This window comes from Acyrthosiphon pisum, chromosome A2 (genome assembly GCF_005508785.2).
Source record: "Acyrthosiphon pisum isolate AL4f chromosome A2, pea_aphid_22Mar2018_4r6ur, whole genome shotgun sequence".
Lineage (NCBI taxonomy): Eukaryota > Metazoa > Arthropoda > Insecta > Hemiptera > Aphididae > Acyrthosiphon > Acyrthosiphon pisum.
The window spans coordinates 19,812,837-19,825,684 of NC_042495.1; the positions used below are offsets into that span (position 1 = coordinate 19,812,837).

The 12,848-nt window shown below is 33.0% G+C and overlaps 1 protein-coding gene across 1 annotated transcript in view; it reads left to right on the plus strand.

Annotated features, from left to right (window-relative positions):
• Positions 1 to 12,848, plus strand: part of LOC100570627 — a 67,570-nt gene that overhangs the window by 42,115 nt on the left and 12,607 nt on the right. Inside the window, exons 15-20 of the mRNA XM_029490204.1 lie at positions 1,273 to 1,323; positions 1,948 to 2,004; positions 5,129 to 5,140; positions 5,300 to 5,356; positions 6,612 to 6,623; positions 8,956 to 8,964. Of these exons, the coding sequence (XP_029346064.1) occupies positions 1,273 to 1,323; positions 1,948 to 2,004; positions 5,129 to 5,140; positions 5,300 to 5,356; positions 6,612 to 6,623; positions 8,956 to 8,964 (198 nt within the window). The remainder of the gene's footprint in view (positions 1 to 1,272; positions 1,324 to 1,947; positions 2,005 to 5,128; positions 5,141 to 5,299; positions 5,357 to 6,611; positions 6,624 to 8,955; positions 8,965 to 12,848) is intronic.

Here is a 12,848-nt window from a genome sequence, read left to right on the forward strand (position 1 = left end):
TTCTTATTATTATTGCGGTATTACGTGCGACACTACTGGAAGCCGTCACTGCACCGACTCATTATTATTGTTTAAAATAAATGGCCAATTATTATCACTCAAACTGTGAGTTATTAATTTATTATTTAACAACTATACTATTGCCATCCGTGGGTGAACTGGTCCGACGGCTTGTACGCACACTGTACGCCTCACCGTCACCAAGTGCCACCTACTCCCGCGTAAGTCCGCCAGCACTCGCCGTAGTGTGTGAGAGGCCGCCCAGGTCTTCGGAATCCACATTCAACGGTTGTCTCCAATGTGGGCAGGTTGTCCGGGTCAACGTCAAGACTTCAATAGTTTAAGTTTAGTTATTAAGGTTTAGCCAACTCATGTGAGCTCTGTGGTCATTGCACCTGTCCTAACCGACTACGGAGACCCCACCCCACCATTAACTAAATTCTATAATCTTGTTCTCCTCAACACCTCACCTCCCGTTCCTATTCTGAGGTCATCATTGTCGTCGTGTATGATAGGTTGCCTACCCAATTTATAAAAGGCGACATAAGCAAGTATAATCAACTTTTTGGTCTCGACTCTTCATCGAGTGGTCCTTCGGGGATGTGCTTCGTCAGCTGTCTTGGCGTACACATACATTATAACTATATACATAATTATAATGTAATGTTTATAATAATATGAATAAAACAAATTTATAAATTTAATATAAAATTGAATTTCATTAAAAAAAAAAAACAGATTAGTTAAATTATAGTAAATAATAAAAATAAAAATAGGTAATTTAAATAATTTTAAAATTATTTTTATAATTATATGAATTTTATTTTAAAAAACTAATATGGTACATTTATTTTTTGTCTGCATAGTCTAATATTTCTTATGACATAATTGCAACTTGGGACATATTATTTCCTCCAGTTAAACATAATGTTGACCCGTGGGAGTTTACTTATTTCGTCCGGGTAAACATAACGTTGACCTGGAACAGTTTACAATCCGGAAAGTTTACTATATAGGTAGTTTTTTAAAATGGACAGAGCTCATCATACAACTGGGTGAGTTTACTGCCACCCAATAATTTGAAAAAAAATTTAAAATAATGATAATATTCTCCAAACCATCGTACTAATTTATTTTTCAATAATTATATAAAACAATTGATGGTTAAAAATTAATATTATGTAGATACCTACGTTTATTTGATATTATAATTAATACAAAATATGTTAAAATAATTGTAATCCTGTAAGTAAATTAAAAATTTAATTATAGGTTATAATCCATATGAAGGAGAAAGAAATTCAGCTTACTCTCAATGTCTTAGTAAGCAATTATATAATTATTATTACACGAATGGCTCATTTAACATGTTCATAAAATTGCATAATATTAATTTATACCTTGAATTTAGCCATTATTACTTATTTATAATTGGAGGTATTGCAGATTTTTTTAATTTTAGACAGTATTTTACAAAACTTTAAAAGCTTCACTAATATTTTCTTTGTAACTATACCTACCTGCCACGCTCAGCATTTCCCATTCCAAAAATGTATTGATTGTGTGTTGATATTTGTGTATAAACATATTTCTAGGTTCTACTAATTATTGTAGTAATAGTGTAATACATATAATATAAATCTAATGATAACCATTTGTACGCTATAAAAATAATAATTAGGTAATTCTACTAACTATTTATATTATTCCTATTATAACTTTGTAAGAAATTTATCAGCATTTTTGCACTCTCTTCAAAATTGTATCTACCTATATGGATATAGTAGAATAGGTAATAGTATCATCTAAAAATATATAGCTATAATAATTAATTGTCTAATGTAAATGGAAACAAACTATCAATATGCATTTGTAAATAAGCTTATTCTAATTATTTTTTTTCATGCAACATACAATTTACCTTTTTATAACTATTTTATATTTCAGGGAATTTCCGTGGTGACCCCAAAGAGGATAAATGGATGTTTAAATTAACGCAGCTGAGTAAGTTTATATAACATAAATATTTAACTCGGATATTAAACGAATTCTAATTTAATTCCCCTAAATGTGCCATTAATTAAACTTTAAACATAATTGTATATTATAATATACTTTATAATATTATCGTCCATTGGACAAAATTGTACCATTAAAAAGGGTAAAAAGTAATTTTACTAGACAAATGGTGCCATTATAGTATAGACATTTTCCTAATTTCCCTGTCTAACTGTCAAAGTCATCAGATGTGTAAAAAATTGTTTGTACAAATACTATACGTTACAGTATATTTCCAATAATATACATTCCACCCCCCCCCCCCCCCGCACAGTGTAAATAAGTGGAGTTATTGGTTTGATAAAAAAAGTACATGCATTCAAATATTTTTTAGATTTTCAATTACTTGTCGCAATCAGGGCTTGATTTAATAAAATTAGGGCCAAGTGTATAATAATTATTTTGGGGACTCCCAAGTCAAAAAAATGTTCTAGAAAAAATCTACATAGAGAGGGTTGGGAAATGTTGATAATAAAAAAATAATATTTGTTCAAACTTGACGCCACTTTTTATTACGTTGTGTGACAACCGGTCCGCGAGACAGCGCGTCACGCGGTCCGTGGACGCCGGGCTCCAGCCAAGTCGCCGCCGATGACCTAAAGTTTGTCTTTGCTGTGTGCTCGTTGCGTGCAGACCGTGCGTGGTTCGTGTCCGGCCGTTACTTTGATGCCGTTGTAGCAACGAGTTCGCCCTCTTTTCGCGACGAGTTCGTGGTGCGCCTATGATCCGCGCATTAAATTATTATTCGTTTAGCGACGAGCTCGCTGCCATTGCGACCACCTCGTGGTGCGTACTATATTCTTTTGTCGCGTTTCGCCTCTACTATTGTCGTCGACATCGTTCCTGTTAACGTCGACCTGTGTCCGTTGTGCGACCGCCATTCGTTTTCGCGCGTTCGCCGTTGATATTGTTATTGCGTATATCCCGCGATCGACGCCGCCATCAGTGCCGTGATTACCATCACGTCATTTGCGGATCACGTAATCCGGTCACTCGCAATCGTCCGGTGCCGCCGTCAACAGCCGCCGCCGTCCCCCCTTTCACCTGAAAATATACTGAACTCTGAAAATTGACAGTTTGGTATTACATTTTACAGAATACATTTTTGAGGAATTAATTTTAAAAAAAATTGTATACAACTTTCGGAGACCGGGGGCCCCTAAAAATTGGGGGCCAAGTGTAAGTGCTCCATCTGCACTTGTGTAAATCAGGACCTGATCGCCGTGTTTACAGTGGCGTAAGCTGAAGGTGTTAAATAGCATGAGGTCGTAATGCATTTTTTTTATACATTAGAAAATTAATGATCTACGGTATATGTGTAAGCATTGAGCATAATAGGAAAATATTATGACAGATTTACCTAACAAAAATTTTCTTTAAAAAAATAATATGATGAGGGGGCCATCCAGTGAAGGTACTAAAAAGTTTTTTTTTATTATGTACTAATATTTAAATAAGTCTCTGCTCTTACGTCGCATTGATTATGGTCTATCTTTCATAAATTTGTTAATGACGGTTGTAAGTAATGAAATGAGAGGATTTCATATGAATTTGAACGAAATAATATTACGAATTATTTTTTTTGAACCATAAAATAATAGATAAAACTATTATTTTTCATTTAAATATCAAATTGAACATAATATTATTATGTCTATAAAAAAAAATGTTTTCGAGGCATTCAAATTTAAAATTTTATGAAATTCCAACTTTACAAAACAGTTTGCAATTGTTCGTATATTTAACGAATTTTGTCAATACTTGTGCAACTCTGTGCAGGCACAGGTTATAGAAGTGAAACTTCCGTGACATCAGTCGTGATGATATCAAACTATTGCTGTATGTGTTGTGCTACAGTGGATATAATCGGTTTATGGTAACTAAAATACGTTATGACGTACGTTCTTGATTCGATTGTGTAGAGATAACGAGAAAATACAGCATCTATCGTAGTTACTGATTTTATTGTTGAAGCATATCGGTCATTACTCATTTGCTGTTGTAGAAATTCTACTAATTTTATGGAAGTGGCTGATAAAAAATTTACATTGAAATCTCCAGTAAGTATGAGAGGTTTTAAATCATCGCGTTGAGGAAGAAGTTTACAACGTAGAAGTTTACCGGTGGTTTTCATTGCATTTTATGCATCAAGATTCGTGATAGCAATTTATTATTTTGCGTGTGCAGCCAATAAGATTGGAAATATTAAGAAATGGTGGTAGGGCATGACTCTTTTCATTTGGTTTCTCAATTACTACTTTGGTTTAAATAATGAAGTAATGACGTGAGTGTCTATGTCTGTATTATTATTTAGAGAAAAAACCTCTACAAATCACTGGAAGAAAAATTAATTATTATTATAGCGTCGTACACCTATATGTGTTTAACTACGGTTGCTCTAATTCAACTAGAGGCTAGAGCTTTAATAATGTCAATGATTGGAGTGTAATGATGTTGGTTTCTTATTATGATTTATGTGTGGATAAATTTTAATTTAGCTAGTGTTAACTTCTTTTAAGTTATCTATAATTTTTTATTGTAATCAAGGTGACCTGTGCTTAAACAATGAGTATATGACGATGTTGAATGTAAATAAGTTTGAAATATTTTTGATGTCTTATATGTAGGTCCGGAAGCTCCATGACGTGATCTATGCGGTGTTGTGTTAGACTGGTAGTTGAGATTGTCCATGGACGTATGGAGCTGGTTGAGAGTGTGGCAGTTATAATCACTGGTATCAACGGACGTTAGTATGGCAAAATAGAAGAGAGAAATAAAAACTTTTTTGTTATTTTGATTAGGTGAAGTTAGGTTATGAAACAATGCCAGTTTTCTGTACATTGTTATTCATAATGACATTATTAATTTAAAATGTATTAAAATGACAAGTTTTTTCATGTTAATCGTTACTTACGGCCAAACTGATTTACAATTATTAAAACACTGGTTATAAATCATACAATTATCACATTTTATACTGCATTTAAATTGTTTGTTCATATATTTTAAAAGTCTTAACATTGAAAATATATTTAAAATAAAAATTAATAGTATTTTTCATTACTTACAGGTTACCGATACAGTAAGCACGTTTTAATTAATTGTATACTATTTTGAAACACTACCTATAACAACATTTATTCGACTTAAAACGTGTCTAGTATAGAAAATATTTGTAAAACATTTTGAACATTGAATTTATTCTTTAAATAATTATAATTTTATAATTCTGAACATTTAGTATACCCTTCTAAATCAGAAACTCTGAGCTCGTATAAAATTAAAAGACAAATTATGAGTAAGTAGTGCTATATTATATATTTTTATTTACTTCAGTACCTATTTTTAAAATTGTCTGTTTACGATTACCTATATATACATCATACATATGGTTCAAAAAATGTACCTATTTGTTATATATATATTTTAATTTTTTATAATAATTGTATTGTATGCATTACCTAAGTAACAAACTGTTGATACCAGAGGCTATTAAAAACGGCTAAAACCATTTCCTCCAAAAATACGATAACGCATTTCTTCATTGTGCATTTCCGAAACCAAAAATATTATCGAATTTGAAATAAATTAAGATTAAAATGCATTGTGATAAAATAATATGTTGGTATTTTTTCGTAATAATTTAGAACTATAATAACTCCAAATTATTAATAGATCATAAATATAAAATTAAAATAATAAATATAAGTTTATTTGGCCAAAGACAAGATTACTACATTAATATTACACTTAAATTTAAACTTGCACTATCCTGAATACAAATACCTATTACCCCTACCCTATTACTGAAGAAAACCACATATCGGTGGATTAATGTTCAAGTATTAATCTAAAAACATAAGATGAGATACACTAATTATGCTGTAATTACTTATATAAGCAAATTAAACAGCAGAAAAAAGGAGAAAATAAACAAATAACCAAATAATAATAATAATATCAATAAAATGAAGATAACTAAAATAAATTATTACAAAATAGATAACAGAATACAAAAGTAAATATTATAAGTTAATAAGACTATTATAAAATGCCTGCCTGTAATTAGTATCAAAAAGTGCTGACAAGAGGCAGCATATCGAGTTTATAGTAGGTTTGTTTCTAATTTTTTAGTAACCATAGTTTGTCATTTTTTTAAAATATATCATAATAGGTATGAAGTGCTTTTACATCGCGCTAGGCATTGTGTGTATAAGACCTAATACCTGTCTGAATTAAATAATTACTGCATTTCGCAGACTTTACTGCTAGTATTATTATTAGCCCAGTTTCATATTTATAGACTAATTCTCCCCATGATATTATGCTATATTGTAATATTTGGTAAAAAAGTAGACAACATTAATTTAGTCTAGAGAATTGTGTGGAAAATATTTCATTTTTGGAGAAAAGTGCTGATGACCTTATGTGTTAAAAAAAAATAAAATATATAATACCTATACAATATCTAAAACTCCTATTTCTTGAAAGACCTGAGCACTTATAAAACAATTTAACTTTTATATAATATTATATTCTAACGTTAATTACAGTTAAGAATTTAAGTAAGTATAGATATTTTTAACTACTAACTAGGTACTATTATATGTATTATATGTTGTCTTTATTTTCCCGTAACTTCAATATAAAACAATTTATTATAAATATGATATGGTAGGTATATATTAAAATTTATTGAATTAATTTTTTATTTACGAATTAAATTTTGGATGATGTAAAATGTAGTTTTTACTGAATAGGTAAAAATATATTGTAACTAATGAATAGATTTGCCGTATATAGGGTGGACAATGTAGGCAAATGAGATATTGAATTAACATTTTCCGAAAACATTACAACAATTATATTATTAATATTTAATTATTATAAAAGTACCAATATTATAATTTTTTTAATACGGTGTGAATGAGTTCGTGCTATTGACTATTGACGTGTAGTCTGAATGAATAGGGAGTGTCCTTTACAAGCACTAACGGTTGAAGTGTCGACTTACGTCATGGCAAAAGTGATGCAACGTAACCAGTTGCATCTACTCGTTGGCCGTTGCTTGTCGTTTTTACATACCCCCGCGACCCGCGCTCATATTTGCATTCTGGGGTCTGTCTCAGCACAAGTTATCATGGCTAGTTATTGAACTCTACTTAAATAGGTAATATAAATTATTAAAATAATTGTGACGCACTAGACCAGTGTTTCTTAACCTTTTTGATATCACGGAACAACAAACAAATATATTGTTTTTATGCGGAACCCCTAAAAAAAAAAAATATGTGGGGTAATCGATGATTGCAAAGGACCAGTCGATAGATTGAACTTGTTGTGATTGTATCTACGGAAAAGACTGAAGGCGTCAAGGATAGGCAACCAAAATCGTATGCAGGATTAACGTTTAAGAAGCGACAGTATGACAATGCCTACTTCTAAGATATAGGCAATTCAACATACAGTGACTAGACTCATCCAATAGTAGAGCACGGAGTGTAACTGCGATCGATAACCAGCATTTGCACATTATTTTGTTACCATGTTCAATTATTAAAACGAAAACATTTAAAAAAAAATAGTTTTGCTAATTTTTGAAATTATACTATTTTAAGTCCGAGATCCACCCAAGGTGCTTTTACGCAACAAGTCGGAGATGTTTTCGATTTTAATTGTCTGGGCGAACGGTGAAATAATGGCTGGTTCTGAAACAAACAACAAACTCCAGAATTCTATTATATGCTAATATCCCTCGTCTGGTGCTATATAGTATGGAGTATAGCATTGAGGTACGCTGTCGTCAGCATAGTATGCGTAAAATATTAGGATTGGTCATAGTTATACTCTATTAGCTGAACCCGTGCACTTCATTGACTGATTTAATTTTGTTTAATTTAATTTAATTTAATTTTGACTGATCAAAACAATTTCATTATCAAAATTTATGGAAAAAGAACTAAAAAAAATAAATCAAATCAAAAATGCAAATGTCTATACCTAAATATCTGAAAACGAGTTAAAATATATTGAAAATTACATTATGAGTAGAAAACTGTATTATTAACAATTAAAGAAAATCAGAAAATAAATTATGTCAGATAATAAATTTGCGTAAAAATTCCAGTTCTCCGGCATCTTTTAGAAGGAAAATAAATCTAATATTGTTATTTTAGGAAGTCAAAATTAAAAAGTGGGTAAGTGGATGTTGCTCTGCTGTACAGTACGTTACAAGTGGTCACTGTAATGGGTGGTGTTAAATTTGAATTCAATGATATAGTCCTACTAATATTATAAACGCGAAAATTTGTAAGTATGTTTTTGTACTCTTTCAAGTAAAAACTACTAAATGGATTTTAATGAAACTTTACAATAATATACCTTATATATCAGAAGAACACGTAAGTTACAAATTACCCCCTACGTCCAACCAGGGTAAATAATGAATTGAACAAAGTTTGGGTCATATAGAGTAGGTACATTTAATGGGAAACGAAGTGCACGGGATCAGCTAGTTATTAATAATTATTAATGACGTGTTAGTATTATTGTTTTATTTGTATATTGGTTAGGTTATGCACCAAATCGGAGTGTCGAATATTGCGCTTATAGCTTGTCATCGGTTGTGTCCGCAATCCACCGCAGGTGGTTTGTCTACTTTGTATACCGTTGAAAATTAGTGTTGCATAATTACCATAGATCATTAGCTTATTACAGATATTTAGAAATTTATTTATTTATAGTAAATTAAGTGGTATTTTATTTTTATTGATGATAATTAATCAATAATACAGGAAGATTAAATAAATTATGTACCTCAAGGTCATAAACTATTTAAATCCCAATAAATTATATTAAAAGTTGTATAAATGTTAAACTTATTTTAAACCCATGTAGAACTACTTGGTAAGTATATTTTTTGTACCTAATAATCATAATTGAACAATGATTATGGTATTTTATACAATTTTATAGAAAATTGATGGGTCTGGTGCACGCCAGTGCACTTTGGTATACTGATGGAATAAAATAATGTCTCTCTTAGTGTCGTCAATCTGATACAGTTTCTATGATAGACCACCAAAGCGATAGTAGTGAGATCACCTTTACCCGTTGAAATATTATTTATAATGTTATGCTATTACTAAAGATTACCTAATATAGTGAATTCATTATGTATAATTCATATGAATACGATTATAGTATTATAATACGTGTAACTATAGGCTATGGGATTATACTTTATGTTCAATTTTATTTCATAGATGTTTATTAACATTTATAAGGCATTATTATTTACTATACGTCTATACGTTGAACATTGCAATTTATTATTATAATTTTATTTATTTAGCTATAATAGCGTTTTCGATTTGATAAAATAGGGTGTGATGGAATCTCATTACCACTACTCGAGTGTTGCACTAGTTTTCTATAAATCGAATAAGAAAAAAATATTATTATCAGATATAAATAATAAATATAATACCCCTCAGGATTATACTCCTCTTCTCAGTTTGCTTAACTTATCCTCCCTAGCTGACCGTCATCGCTCCAATAATCTCTCTTTCCATAACAAACTCTTAACAGGCTTGGTCGATTCCCCATCCCTTCTTTCTCTCATTAAATTTAGAGTTCCTGCTAGGTCCACCCGCAATAATCATCCTTTCTTAATACCCTTCTGCACTAGAAACTATCTAAAAAATGAACCTATTACGAGATTAATGAAATTAACCAATGAGGATCCGTTGTTCCTTTAATAGTTTTACATTTTGTATTTATTGTTTAGTTTAATTTTATATTTTATACTTTGTTATATTATTCATGTTATGTTATTGTATGATTGATTGTACACCTTATTATTTTAACCTGGGCTCACGCCAGTTTATTCAATAAATAAATAAATAAATAAATAATAAATGTTAATAATAATAATATGAGAAATAGTAAATTAGATGATAATGTGTCCCGTTATAGGGAAAACTGTACATATTTATAAAATGTACTCATTGCACTCTCGACATTGGCGGTGTAGAAAGTGCGCACTGAGTGTATACGAGTATTGTCAGTGCAATAAACCGAATACATTTTTGCAATCAGTGCAAAAAGTGCGTAAAATCGAAAACGTTATTAGTAATTAATATATTTTACACTACACACGATACAGCCTAATATCATTTGAGTTGTAATGGGCAAACGCACTTCTAGCGCTCAGCGGTGATTTTGTCGTGATACACTAAACTAAATAGAGTACATTACTGTTGAAAATAAGCAATAATGAACAATATAATATAATATATTATTGTGCCACGTAAATGATTATCATGCATTTATTGCACATGTGTGTAGTGATGCGGTGCTTCATGAGACATGCTAATGGATTGGATATACAGGACTGGTATCGAATTGGTTGAGGGGTTGTAAATATTTCGACATCTCCACTCCACCATCCTTATAGGCCACCGTAATGTACAAATTGGGGTAAAAGCGCTCATAGTAACAAATAACGTACCAACTGATATTGTATATGGATATAATTAACATAAAACAATAATTGTTATCTGTACGCTCGAATTCCCGTCGGTGAGTGGACTGAATTGTACAGTAACTTCGTAATATTTGTACAGTTATTTATCTTATTAGCTATAGGAGATTTAAAAGTAGCTAAAAACATCTTACCTAAGAACCCGGGTATGGAGATGTGGATTGATTATTTGAACGGACACAGGAACATCAATGCATCGGTGGGCGCCACTGGCAATTGGCGTCGAAGGTGAAACGGGAACGCGCATCGGTGCTATCAGTAGCTGATGCGTGGTGCAGGCGTATAATGAACAACGGCAGCGGCGAGGGCAACCGACGTTTGTTCACGTTTGTTACGCCCACACGAGACATCAACACCTGTGTGATTTCTACCCCGGTAGAATTACCAGTGGAGGCGATGGCGCATACACGATACAACAATACGTATATTTTCTGTGTAGGGAGAACTAACACGCGGCGGCGAGTACGCACGCCGATCAAACAACTTTCACAACTTTCACAATGGCACTCCTACAAGCAAGTGTCGACAGCAGTGATGGCGCATACACGATACAAAGATGGGTGTGTTGTACGGATGTTGACAATTGCAAACGACAGCGGTGGATGGCGCACAACGTTTGACACATTCGTGCCGTTATTCGATGCGTATGAGTATCGGCGGTGGTGGTGGCGTACGGCCATACAATTACAAAAATATAATAATGACAAGAAACACAAAATGGAGTCTTGTTACAAGGGACGTGGATCGCGTTTTCACTTGTTTTCGGTACAACGGCGATTTGGGCCAACGGCGGCCAGGGATCTTATAAAAGTTGGATTTCGATCATTGATGTTCTGGAAGACGAAGGAACGAAGGTTCAATGCAATGGACAGTAAATTAGGGCTTCAGGTAACAATCCCTACGAAGATGGATCATCTGGGTTCTCCCTGGTGGAGGCGTGTGGCTATACACAATTTGGAATCAGAATATACATTTTGGATACACGATTCGTTACAAAAATTTTGAAGCTCTTTTGATCAGTCGTGAGCCACGATAGTACCACGGACGAATATACCTTCGATATGACCACGGTGGGCGTTTGTTTCAAATGAAAACGATGTAAGGGTTGCGCCAGAAACAATGCAGCACACAATTCCAACCGAGGAATCGTAAGTGTCATGTCCTTGTCGCTGTTCATCAGTAGGGCAACTTTGGTTTTGCCAGTAAGTAAATGTACCTGTACTCTCTCTAAAGAACTGACCACGTGGACGTACACCATCGCCGCGTACCCTATTTGAGATGCATCGGCAAAACCGATGAGTTGTATACCCCGGTAGTTATGGGTAGTTATTTCGATAAAGAGGGCAATTTGGCCAAGAACTGATGCCAAGTAATACGCAAAGTTGAAGGAAACGGAGTGTCGCATTCCATGGACTCTTGCCAAAGTTTTTGCATAAAAGACTTGACCCATAACAAAATTGGTCCCAGTGCACCGACAGGATCGAAGAGCTTCGCAATAGTGACAAGACGCCACGTTTGGTTTCTGGTGCACCATAAACATGAGTATGGTATCCAAAAACATCATCGTGAGGGTCCCATTAGAGGCTGAGTACATTGATAAATGGTTTGTCCTCGAACCGTTTTAAACCTAATGACCTCGAGTCACCCAACTGATGGGAAGGTACAATATTATCACCACAAACACTATCTCGGGACGGTAAAGATACACAAAAGCGACCATCTAACTTTCTTGAAGTTGTTTGCAAAAATGATGCGTGCTAAACATCGCGCCAACATAATATAATTTATTGCATACGTGCTAAACGTAGGAAGTAATGTTTGATGTCAATTACGATAATCGTTACACGACTATACATCATCAGAATTCCAAATTACTTTTTTTACCCAAACACAAAAAAGAGTGATTTGGTTTTCGCCCAAAGAAATATTATATATAAACAAAAAAACATTTTGGTTACCATTGTATTTTTTTTTTTTACTTTTTATTGAAAATGTGTCGTAACGACCGCGGCGTCTCTATCGACGTTCGTGAGATTGCGACCGAGAACCGGTCTGGCCGCCGCCGGTGGCGGCAGCTTTTGCCTGATCGTCGTCGCAACAACGATGACAAAAACGTCGAACGCATTATTAAAGATATCTGTATTATAAATGTTCAGTGTTAAATAAACGTGCCGTCGACTTAATAACGTGTTACCATTATTACAAACCATTCCTAACACCTACAAGTGGCGCAGTCAGAAAAGGA